At 38.6% G+C, this 12,564-nt stretch overlaps 1 protein-coding gene and 1 long non-coding RNA gene across 41 annotated transcripts in view; one reads left to right on the top strand and one right to left on the bottom strand.

Moving 5' to 3' along the window:
• The window catches only part of ANK2 (ankyrin 2), a 382,411-nt gene that overhangs the window by 325,273 nt on the left and 44,574 nt on the right, over nucleotides 1–12,564 (top strand). For 26 of the 40 annotated variants that reach the window (XM_055711495.1, XM_055711514.1, XM_055711508.1 and 23 more), the window contains 5 exons: nucleotides 5,661–5,885; nucleotides 7,559–7,657; nucleotides 8,865–9,019; nucleotides 9,886–10,097; nucleotides 10,951–11,155. In XM_055711495.1, coding sequence (XP_055567470.1) covers nucleotides 5,661–5,885; nucleotides 7,559–7,657; nucleotides 8,865–9,019; nucleotides 9,886–10,097; nucleotides 10,951–11,155 — 896 coding nt within the window. The remainder of the gene's footprint in view (nucleotides 1–5,660; nucleotides 5,886–7,558; nucleotides 7,658–8,864; nucleotides 9,020–9,885; nucleotides 10,098–10,950; nucleotides 11,156–12,564) is intronic. The other 14 variants (XM_055711741.1, XM_055711715.1, XM_055711685.1 and 11 more) reach the window with 1 other exon arrangement.
• LOC129736170 (uncharacterized) lies at nucleotides 574–5,716 on the bottom strand. Its single transcript, XR_008732439.1, has 2 exons — nucleotides 4,869–5,716; nucleotides 574–3,125 (listed from the first exon to the last, which is right to left on the bottom strand). It is a non-coding gene; the product is annotated as an uncharacterized LOC129736170 (long non-coding RNA).

Genomic DNA, 12,564 nt, shown 5'->3' with positions numbered 1-12,564 from the left:
TGGTGTTGACACATCCTTTTTAAATTTTATTTATTCATCCTGCTATTATCTTTCAAATTGAGCATAGATACAGAATAAACCCAAGTTAATTCCATGTGAATAAAATCAGCAGAGTAACTCAGACAGATCTGAAATACAGATTTTTCATGAAAACACACCACAACTTTTTGTCCTTGTAAGGTGGATAAATCCAATACATCTATATTGTCTGTGTTTTGTTCAAGTGGAGCCATTAGAAACCCCATTGCTGTTTCCTCTGCTCTCTGTAGAAGGCACAGAAACAGCCTGAAAGTTTTAGGGGCTTTTTATATATGTCCTCAACCAGAAGGATGCTGTAGCCAATGTTATTTGATATAGTTGCCTTTCATATGGCAAGTATGTAAGTTTTAATTGCTCTAAAATTAAAAAGAGTGAAATAGCCCCTCTAATTTATAAGTAAGTATTGAGAAATTAGAGGAGAATGGATGATGCTTGATCTAACTGCTAACCATGTGGTTAACAGAAGCGTGTATAGACTCCTCTGAAGTCTATAACTTATTCCTAGAAAAAAATTGCTTTTGTTCTTTATTAAAAAAAAAAAAATAATAAAATAATCCTGAGTTCCCCTTCATTCTCTTCAAAGGAGAGAAGGCAACGATTTCCCAAAACCTGATTTGTCCCATTGATTTGGCTATTATATTGGACTACCACCTTGCTATATATCAGGAGAGCTCAGTGTCAATCCAGTTTGCAACTGTCAGGGTCACATGTTTGTGTCATGCATCATTTCTAACTGAACCTTTAAAACTGGCAGAAAATGAAACTTACTCAAAGGCAGTCTTAGTACTGAAAAAGATTGTCTCGTTGCCTTAGTCACCCCTGACATACACATTTTGACTTGGCTGCTTTAACCCATAATCTGCTTTGATTTTGGACTGTCACCCAATTGAATGTAAGTTCTTGCCATGGGTTGCCAAGATAAACTGAAGGCAGTGCTAAAGAAGGATGCTTCCCCTATATGTAGTTATAGGAAGGACATTTAAAACATTTTCTGAAATAGACTTTTGTTGATGGGAAGTACATGTAATTTCAATGCATTGCTTGATCAGTCAGTTCACTTATTTTGGCCACCTTTGTTTTAAATGGCTCACAAGAATGTTTTCCTGCTTAACAGCTGTCCAAAATTTTTCTCCTATTTATATTGTTTTCCCTCTCCTCAGTTCTACCTTGTTTCTCCTAACCATACTTAGTCCCCACTAAGGTTTTCCTTCCCCTATTTTGCCATTTTCAACCCCTGGTGAAAATTGTAGCTATTATATCTACATGGACTTCCTGTAAGTTATTTTGTTTTCTTTCACATTTTCTTTTAGTGTTAGACAAATTATCACAGAAGGATGTAAGGAACATTTATCAGCCTAATTTTTTTAGGATGTCTCCTCTTCTAGTGATAACCTGTAAGAGCTTTCTGATTCCCTTTAACCCCTTTTATTATCATCTTTTTTTTTTCCTTTTGAACTCTTCACAGCTATTTACGATTCCCTTTAAGGAACCTTCTCTTTGTTCTCTGTAGGCAGATGTTTGATAGTGCTTGCAGTAGTGCTTCCTGCAGCTGGAACATGGAGTAAACTCTTGAGTTTCCAGCCTGGCCAAGAGTCACTTTTTGCACCATGTAGTCAGCAGGAGCAGAGGGTGCCCAGTGCCCTTTGCAGGAGGATCTTAACAAAGTTTTAAAGTCAGAGCAGGGAAGTCCGATGCAAAGATGCAATGGGTACCTCTCAGGGATGGTAAAGCAAAACCCTGTCCACATGCTGTAAGAGAAGCACCCCCAAGCTTCGGGGAGCATATATGATGTTAGTGTCATTCATATGCTAGTATTATGTATTATTTTCTTTTTGATATTTTATAATGAAAAGGTACTACTTCCCAGAGTGATGGCTTAATCTGCCAATCATTCCTGTTAGTTTTGTTTGTTCCTTTCAGTACAATCTCTTCCTAGTCACTTATATCTTGTCACTTAACAGCTGTAAAAAAAAACAGAGGGAGGAAAAACAATGTGTGTGCGCATGGACAACAAAATAATTAATTTGCATTTTATGTTTCCTTTATATTAGTCACACAATTTTTTCACTTTCCTAAACGCACATTTCAGAAAGCATGTTTTATGTCATGCATTAATTTTTTATGGATTATTTGTATATTGATAGACACAGTCCTTTGAAAGGGCGAAGCTTTTCCAGTCCTGGAGCAGTAATGTCACCATCCAGATGCCCTACTATGTAGCAAAGAGGCTGCTATGATTCAGAAAATGCTTTGGTTTGAATTATTTGCTTGACTCTATTGCATATCCAAAATTGTGAAATGTTTTTTTTTTAAAAAGATGAAAATAAATCAGATTAAATGAATGGATGAAAAAATGAATGTAGCAAAAGGTTGGGAAATAAATGGTGATATCGTGGAAAATAATTGATTTTTGCATTCTGTGTCAGCTCGACATATCCTGCTTCAGTGTACTGTCCTTCCAGACTTTTAGCCATGGATCTGGAGCCGAGGAATTCTCCCCTTCAGTTTTTTCTTTTACACTGTATTCATAGTAGTTTTCCAAAATTTGTTTTCCAGAAATTTCATAGCTGTTTTTGTGAACGGGCTCCTCCACATTTAATGTTACAATTGGCCTGACTCTCTGTGCTGGCCTCACACTGTTCTGTTTGCCTCACTCTGCTGGCCAGCACCCGAAGGGTACCTGCAGTCTCTTAGGTGGTTTCAGACTCACCCAGAAGTCACAGAGCCCTTCAGCAATCTCCCCCGTCACCTCGGGGTCTCTTCCAGTGATATGGCATGATTCTGGTTTTTGGTGTATACTGTGAAGAACACTCCTGATTGCCAGATTATGTCTTGTTATTCAGTAACCACGTCAGATCTTCTTTATGATAGAAACAGATGTTTTTACAGTGAATAATAATAATGTCCTAACGGTTTTTATCCTAATCATGGTTATCTTTGTGTCCACCTTCCAATAATACTTCTCTTTGCCCGTTTTTCCACTCTTTGGAGCAATAGTTGGCTTCATTGATAGATGACTGATAGAACTTGTGATGGATTCACTGACACTTTCCTCTGACCCACCAGGCACGTTCAGTAAACTGAAACTGAAACAAAGCGTTGCACCCTTAACGCCTGACCACATGCAGCTATCCCTTTGCATCGCAAGCGCTTACTAGAGCCAAATGCCACACTCCATTTTTAATTCATCTGTGTCAGATCCCAAGTTTTGCAGGGGTGGGAACACAGGGCTATGACCGTGTGTGTGAGGTGAGGTACTAGTTTGTTCTGGGTGGTCAAAACCTGAGACTACTCCTGCTGCTTCAGCTGTTATACTGGTTCTACACCACAGGCTAGTTACCTTAGTTATCGTGTGGTTTATGAGGAGGCACTACTACTGCAGATCTTTTAGTTAGTCTGAAAGGAATCACTATACAGAGAAAAAGCACTGTATTAAAAGCAACAGAACCCATTATTGTGGTCAGAAGGAGCATTATTTGATTTGGACCCTTACCTTTTGTGTGTGTGTATTCTTCTAGCAGTGCATAGTGTTTTTGGCATTGCTGGGATACATAGGGGGATAAACTAAGGAGGACATAGGACAGACAGATGACCTAGCCCTAACAGTTCAGTAATGGACAGCGGAAGAAGGTGATCTTGTTGTTAAAGTATACAGTCTTGAGTATTATGTCAATAATGAAAATAATTGAATCCTAAAAGTTGTATTCATGACAGCTTACACAATGAAAAATGTGAATGCTAATTTAATTCAGTAAGTGTGCTCGTTAGCCTTCTGGTAATTGTGGGGGTAGTATTTCTGTTGCTCATAGCATTAGTACCAAAATGTGAAACACTTCTTCCAGCACTCAGTGTTATTAACTACCTCTAATGCACCCATTGTAATCGAGACTTGGACTGATTCTCAGAAACATAATTCAGAACCACTTTGATAACACTGCTTCATACATACTTCAAAAGGAAAATTGCAGTGCAAGCCATAGAGCATTATTGCAACAATTGAGCATTTAGTATCTCTTAAGCTCTTCTTTCATCTGTGCTTTAAAATGTATAAAGTATGTATTTTGTGAAGGAAGCTCCCATTTTTCTCAGTTAATCCCCAGAGAATCAAAGCTGTAAAATGTTTTCATTTTCTTTTTTTCCCCCTTGTTAAAACCACAGAAACACCAACCTCTAAGGAATGAGATAATGGTTGTACTACCCAGACTTTTACACTAAACAAAACCTAGAGGTATATGAATGGCAGTAGAATAGGAGACTGCATGTGTGAGAAAGACTGGCATCCGTGGTGCATGGTGTGCTTCTGACTGGCGCTTGTGGCTCCTTTCCATCATCCATTTTTCTGACTTGCACGGTGTGTTGAGTGTTGTGTTTTTACAGCATGTGTTGTAGCTGTGTGGACAATGAATGGATGCAATATTTGTTGCACAGAATGGTCGAAGGGGACAGTGGAAAAATACCTGTATTTGTTATTCATGTTATAAGGGTTTTTCTTTATTGCAGGTCCTTCACTAGCATTTCTGCAACTCCCCATGTGATGGTTCTATTTTAGTGGCTAGAAGTAGGCCTGATGCTGTTCTGTTTCATCTACTCTTATTTTCACTTCCAGCAACCTGACATTCCCATCCCACATCAGGCATGATCCTAAGTCATAAACCAATAAAAAAAATTGAAGCAGTTCTACACCTTTCCCAAGAATGTCCCCAGTCTTTGTAATAAATCTATCAAAATCTACCAGTTAGTTATATATGGAACTATAAAAAGTTCAGCATAAAAGAAATTCCATGAGATGTTTTTCTCCTGTTTAAAGAAAAAGAAACAAGAGAATTTACCTTGTGCTAGAAGAGGGCTCCCTATAGATGGCTTTCTGCATCTGTAAGTTTTCCACTGGGACATTGTATTGCTGAGCAAAGTAACACAGAAAAACAAAAATCAAAAAATAAACCTGTTACGCAGTGACTGTAGCTATTGTCATCTCACCAAAATCGCTCTGCAAACAGTAATGACACGTAGGGTTTTTTATATAAATAGGTGCTAGCTCCACTGATGTATTACAAATTGTACCCACACGTTCCAGAATGAAATCTGTTATTTTTGTAAATCAAAACCAATATTTTGTTCAAAATTATAGTTTATGAAATAACTAGAAAATTATATAGATAACCTTAAAAAATCCCAACAACCCCTTCAATCAGAATTGGCTTTACATTCTTGAATCATACATAGTTTTCTTAAATACAATGTATTTGCTTGTAAAATATTTAAAGAGTGCCAACTTTACAGTATAGATGCTTGCAGGTACAGAGTAGTGATATGTGCACTTGACTATGTCTCCAATAGGTACATACACATGTGCTTGCATTTATTAGTGACTCGTCGTATTTTTACCAACAGCAGCACTGTAAAATAAGATTTTCAGTGAAAAGCTCTTAGATAGCAGTTGTCAGTTTAGTTAATAAATGATCTTAGCATGATTTGGTGCTTCACATGGGAGAAAGCCTTTTTCTAATTGTACATCTTGAGAAAGCACTATATTTACATACGTCGTTTGTTACGTATGTGGAACGTAACCAAAGGAATTTTGGTATGCTTTGTATCTAATTATTTATTTCCTGATTTTTCAGCTTCCTAGTTAGTTTCATGGTGGATGCTCGTGGAGGTGCCATGAGAGGTTGCAGACATAACGGCCTACGGATCATTATTCCTCCGCGGAAATGCACTGCTCCAACACGAGTGACTTGCCGGCTGGTGAAACGCCACAGACTGGCCACCATGCCTCCTATGGTGGAAGGCGAAGGTCTGGCCAGCCGCCTGATTGAAGTTGGACCTTCTGGTGCTCAGTTTCTTGGGTAAGGGGTGCCATATGGCCAAAAGGATAATGTTCAGTCTATTTTCATCTGTTTGCAAGTTGCACTGAAATGGTTCCTTTTTCGAGACTTGAACAGAAAAAGATGTTCGTAACATATGGTAACAGACTGGTCGTGTGGAAATATAAATCAGTTTTTAGTTAACAATTCACAAAGCTTTTACGCTTTTTTCTTTGAAAACAGATATTTTAACCACTAGTACTAAGGTTAATGTGCTTCCTTGGATATACTTATTACTCAGTGTTGTGATATTATAGTGGGAAAAGACCCCTTTGCAGCCAGAAAAAGCAGTTTTTACTATATTTAAATAATCTACATTTAAGGTCTGAATAGCACAGCACTGATATAAAGCCCAAATGTAAAGCCTGCTACATATACAACACAAGTTACAGCTGCTTATTTCAGAGACTTGTGTTGTATTATCAGTAATTTGGACTTTCAGGGAAGCACAGTGCCTTTGATTTTTCTGGGGTTGAAATTGCTAAATTAAGCAATAGGACAACCCTGGAATTTTTTGGCCATTTCTTTTGTCCTATGCCGCAAAACCCGTAGAAAGATCAGATTTGTGTCTGCTGCTGAGCTTGTTTTAGCACTTTTCAGCTGGAAGCAGCAGTTATGCACACTCCTTGTATTTATTTGTTTTACCAACTTTCTCTCTATCAACTGTGGCATCCAAAAGTGGATGATTGAAGGAACCCCTTCTATTACAATAGCTTCATTCAGAAACTGCAAAAAAAGTGACTCTGTAAACAGCAATAGTTTAAATACATTTTGAAACAAATCAGTTGCTTTAAAATCCTGTTACAACAGGCAGTCATCAGAGCCACTATCTTTGTTAGTGCTTTTTCTAAAAGATTGAGCTTAGGCAGAGAAAAAAGTTGACTGGTGGTTTCTAACTGCCCACCGCTTTTGTATGGCATGTGAGAGGAGATCATACCCAAGACATCTTTTGGCTCTTTCACTGTTGCTCTAATCTGGTAAAAAAATCAAGAGCAGTTCTGAAACACTGTGAATGGGATGGTGAGAGCAAGCCAACCATTCCTTTTGACAGACAGGATACCTCTCTTAAAGTAACAGCAACCAACCTGGTTAATCAGGTGCTTTGTACCACTTAGCTCTTTTCACACGTTGTTCATTTTTAAAGAGAAGCAGAAAGAAATCGAAAGAGCAGTAGTACTGTGCTGTCACATTTAGTCTTCCCATTATCTTTGTCACACACAAATTGATCTTAAGTATGTCTCCCATTTTCTTTTTAATGGTTTCTCCATCCTGAAAGACCAGGATATAGCACAGTTTTATTCATTCTCAGATCTTTGTGCCCTTCCTACAAGTGTTTTTCTAGGTGTTGTACTGCCAGTGAAATCAGAAAATTACCGTACTGTTTGCAGAGATGCATTCCAAGGTCCAAATCCCATTCCCATTGAGTTCACTGCCAAAACTCACAATGTCTTCCCATAAGCAAAACCAATTTAAATTAACAAAACTAATTTTGCTGATTTTGATCACCAAATTAGTCATTGCTAGGACGGAACCTTATTCAGTGTACAGCCTAACTTCCACTCTGTGGACCAGACAGTGGCACTGGCGTTCTGGCACAAAAAATACATAAAGTTTATTTATGTTCTTTCTTTCACTGCTGCTTTGGATGTACTCAGTAAACTTCATCTGCCTACGGCTCCTCCCCCACTTAATGAGGGAGAAAGCTTGGTCAGCCGAATCCTTCAGCTGGGGCCTCCTGGGACCAAATTCCTTGGGTAGGAGAGACTTGAAACAAATTGATGGATGCTGACCTCCCCATTCTTCTCCTCCTTCTGCAATATGATTTTTTTATGTCATTATGCCCATGATATTGTCCCTTTCTATCATTTGAAATTTTGTATACCTAACCCTTAGTGGACCATTTTCCAACCCTTGTGGTATGTGGTTTTGTTTTGGTGGTATGTCTGTATCTTTTTCTTAAAGTACTGTGGCCTTCATTTTTGTTTTGGCATGAAATCTTCCTAGTTTTGTGCTTGATGTCTGTAGCAAAGCAACCTGGACTGGGACAAAAAAAGGAATCTACTGTAAAATTTAAAACTTTTTTTGTATCAAGAACTGATTAATCAATAAGTTGTATGTTGGATACCACCAGTGTAATAGAACATGTGGCATTTACTATGTACATGGTAACCTGTGTGAGTCCTCTAATTAGAGAATTGTATATACAAATATATTTGTATTTTCTCTCTTATTTCTAAGAATATGTATATGTATATATGAATATAGATATATTATATGTACACATATGTATTGCATACATGTGTGTGTATATAAATATATGGATGCATACAGTGATACGTATATCGACATCTGTTTGTAAGGCAACAAGGCAAATTCTTATCTCCTATACTGAAACAGAAACCCAGATGACCTCCTGACACCACCTTTATCTCTCCCAAAGTGTAAATCAGGAATAAATTCATTGGAATATATAAAAGTACAGTGAAGTAAAATTGGTACAGGACACAACTGCCCACTGATTGCAGTGAAATTATTCTGGTTTGCACTAGTATAAGTGAGATCAGAATTTGTCCTACTAGTCATATACATTACAGTAGATTCTCTTTGAAATGAAGTTGCACAGGTTAACCCAGACAGTAGTGACAACTAAAATGACTATGAGGGTTTTTATGAATTTGCAAAACAGTTACCAAATTTCTAGCCAAGCACTATTACCTTACCAAATAACAGTCACACTGTGGAAAGAGGTGAATGCACTCTTTAATCTATCCTTCAGCATTTACTGGGTCCCTGTAAAAACCTTGTATGTGTTAGCGACCTACTAGTTTAGGATTATGCCAAAGTATTCCAGTGAACTAGGTAGAATTCCAGGTCACTTTGTAGCAGACTGAATAGAGTTGCTGTTAATCCTGTTTCTTCCTCTCTCCCATGTGCATTTAATGCGCTGTGTTGCTGTGCCAGGCCTGTGATTGTCGAGATTCCCCATTTTGCTGCTCTGCGTGGGAAAGAGAGAGAGCTGGTGATCCTGCGCAGTGAGAATGGGGACAGCTGGAAGGAGCATTTCTGTGAATACACTGAGGATGAACTGAATGAAATCTTGAATGGGATGGATGAAGGTATCCAGTGTGACTTTTTTGTAAAAAAAATTCTTCTCCTGCATTACTCCTGTAGCTGGGGTTAATGGCTTTTTACCATTTATTTTATTTAGCACCTCATGTTTGGTCCATGTAAGCACGTTTGTGTTTACTTTCCTTGCATGGTCTGCCCAAGTAGTGAGACAAAACAAAATCTTCCATCACCAAGTTGAGAATAGATGCTAGACTTGTGTTTTCTACTGCTCCTTTTCATAGTGTGAAACGAAAAGCTTCCATAGCAAACATCTTTCCAAAACAAGGCAATTACCACACTAATCCTTTCCAAGCAGCTACGTGTGTGGGAGGAAACGTCAGTCATGGGTACTCTTGCTTTCTGAGAGAACAGAATGGCCTTGGGCTTGTCTAGGTTCTGCAGAATTTGTTATTAATTTTGAGGGCTTTCTTCACAACCCTCCGCCCCCCCAAAAGTAAAGAAGCCAACTCACATACTTAAAGCTGAACTCGTACTTTGATACTTTTGATTTGGAATTTAGTTTCCTTGATGCTACTCCAGGCCATAGTGTAAACATGTGGAATGGAAAGGGGCTTGAACCGATCACTTTGCTCGTTTGCCTACTGATTTTGGGGGTGATATCAATATGTTCTGAGTTTGCTGTGTTAAGCTCCCTTCAGTTAGTTGTTTCAGTCTGTCATCTGTTCCTTTCTTGCTTTCTCTGGTTTAACTGAACTTGAAATACTCGGGTATGTTTCCTTTTCCCCTTTGATTTCTAGACAAAATGCTTTTTGTAAGTTGCAATTAAACTATGAAAAGTTCAATGCATTTTGAAGTTTGCTGTATTCTTTCTATGAAATTCTTGTCTTCTGACCACCTTCTCTTTTGGCTTCAGTACTTGACACTCCAGAGGAGCTTGAGAAGAAACGTATCTGCCGCATCATCACCCGAGATTTCCCTCAGTACTTTGCAGTGGTATCTCGGATCAAACAGGACAGCAACCTTATCGGACCTGAGGGAGGTGTGCTGAGTAGCACTGTTGTGCCGCAAGTGCAGGCAGTCTTCCCAGAAGGGGCTCTAACCAAACGAATTCGTGTGGGTCTCCAGGTACAGTGAAACAATTACAAGGGCTTGGTTTTTTTTTTTTTAAGTGTAAAATCACCTTTTTTGAATGGAGAACCAGCATATTCCACTTATCATGTTGTATATTGTTGTCTACAATGCTTCTAGTAAAAATAATTAAAAAAGAAACAAAAAAATCCATGCAAAAGTCAAAGCAAGTGGTAAAGCTTTGGATATTCCAGTTCAGATTCCTGTCTGTTAACTGTCTATATGATCTTGGGAAAAGCACCTAATGTTGGTGCTGATGGTATTAGTGTAGGTCATAGAACAATTTCTTAAATACTTGTTACAAAAGGCATCAGCGAAGTACAAAGTGCTGTAATAACTAAGTCAAATATACAGATTCTCAGCGTGAAGTAAACCAGCTGAACAGTTCACTACTGAAAGAGGGGGAGTCTTTCCCCTACCACCATCCCCTCCTCCTGCTGCGTGCATCCACAGCTTACCTTGGCCAGGAGGCTGCGCTTGTTGAAATCCCCTGTGAATAGCTGAACAGCTTACTGAAATAGTTCAGAGCTTGCTCTCAGGAAAAAAAAAAAAAAATAAAAGGTGACAAGGGGAATCATTTACTACTGGGTAAGTGAATTAATGCTATGGAGGGTCTGACAAGCACCAAGAAATGGGATAGGAAGAGGAGGAAGGCATGGGAAAGTTGAAAAAGGGAGGTCTCCCCTTCTCACTTCTTTAGTCAGTTCTTTAGTCTGCAGAATTTCATGGGAAATTGTGCCATTTAGTGTCAAACCTAAGGGTTTCGTGGCAATATACAGACCCAGTTCTTTACATACTCATTAAACTGTTTTAAAGTAACTATTCAGTTATTGTCTTTTGCTTTGGAAAGGCTCAACCTATGCATACTGAACTTACAAAGAAGATTTTAGGCAACAAGGCTACCTTCAGTCCTATAGTCACACTGGAGCCCAGGAGAAGGAAGTTCCATAAACCCATCACGATGACAATTCCCGTCCCCAAAGCCTCCAGTGATGGGATCATGAATGGTTATGGAGGTGACACACCCACTTTAAGGTTACTATGCAGCATAACAGGTAGGATGCAAATACTAGAGCTTTTAATGTGCACCTTGAAACTGTTGGTCATTGTGGACTGAATATATCAAACTGATTATATATGTGAAAATCTTGGTGAAAACCTGACTGGGATGAGATGCTGCGAAAATAAACTACTTTCCAAACAATTACTTTCTAGCAGAAAAAACATTTGTTGTTTGGACTAACAAGAGATGTGTAATATAATCATAGACTTTGGGTTTGGGTTTTTTTTGGCGTTTTCCTTACAGTTAGTTTCTTAAGAACCAACTTACCCTCTGCCTAGCAGAGTAAGTGTAGTACAAACATAATGTTGCAGTATGCTTTAGAGGAAAACATTGGAGTTACACACTTTATACTTGTTATAACTCCAAAGTGATTAGCATCTCATTCAGTCTCAGCTAAGAGGCAGAAATGAGCTGCATGCATTTATTCTGTTCAGAATTTAGCATCTTTTTTAATTTTCAAACTGATTTCAAATACCAACCCAGTGTAAGATGCATTACTCACTGTGATGTGTCGATGAGTTGTTCCTGTTGTAAAAGCAGGTGCTTTTACAATTTCTTGATACAAAGGTGTTGGGTAGCTGCTGAAATACCAGAAACGTCTGATCAACAAAGAAGTGTTTGCATTTCCAAGAGAGTGAAACACTTATTTAAATAAAGAAGAATGGTCTCATCTATAAAAAGGAATTTGAGTAAGCTTGTTGAAGGGACAGTAAATCTGTGAGGATCCTCTAGAAAACTTTAAAAGGGAAATTGGTTCCAAGAATGTTTCACCAAAAGGAGAAAGGAGGCATTTCCTGAAAACTAGTATTCTTTTACAGATACAGCTTGGGGTTAAGGTTTGCATGAAGACCGTGCTGCATGGTCAAATGGGCATCTTAACAAGGCAGCTGTATATGACAGGAGGGACAGACACACATTCTGACTTAGCCCTGGTTACGCGTAGTTTTTCCTTTAGTTCTTCATCTCTGTTTTATAAATACTTGTAACTGCTGTTAGAAATGAACACTTCTATTTCTGTTTTCTGTAACCTCAGTGTGATTTTAAGGTAACTGGAAACCAACGGGACATCCTTCACCAGAAGGTGAGGCAGGGACAGGTATTGAAGAACTCAAAGGCACAGCTGCAGGGTGACAGATTGTGCCCCCGTTTTCAGCTGCATGGGCCAGATAGGAAGCTGGCAATGTCTGTGACAGAGGGGTGGGACACTTGACAGACTGACAGCAATCCAGAAGGCTGCCTCTTGTACGGCATGATATGGAGGTGCACGTTTTAACTGCAAGATCTTCCAGGGACCGTGTCAGAGAGACATTGATTCATAGGTTTTCATTGCGGTGTGCAAAAGAAATTTCTTATCTATGTACATACTGGACCCAAATCTTTGAATTATTTGAAAAAAAGTAG

This window comes from Falco cherrug, chromosome 1, assembly GCF_023634085.1.
Source record: "Falco cherrug isolate bFalChe1 chromosome 1, bFalChe1.pri, whole genome shotgun sequence".
Taxonomy (NCBI): domain Eukaryota; kingdom Metazoa; phylum Chordata; class Aves; order Falconiformes; family Falconidae; genus Falco; species Falco cherrug.
This window is presented reverse-complemented; position numbering and strand designations above follow the sequence as displayed.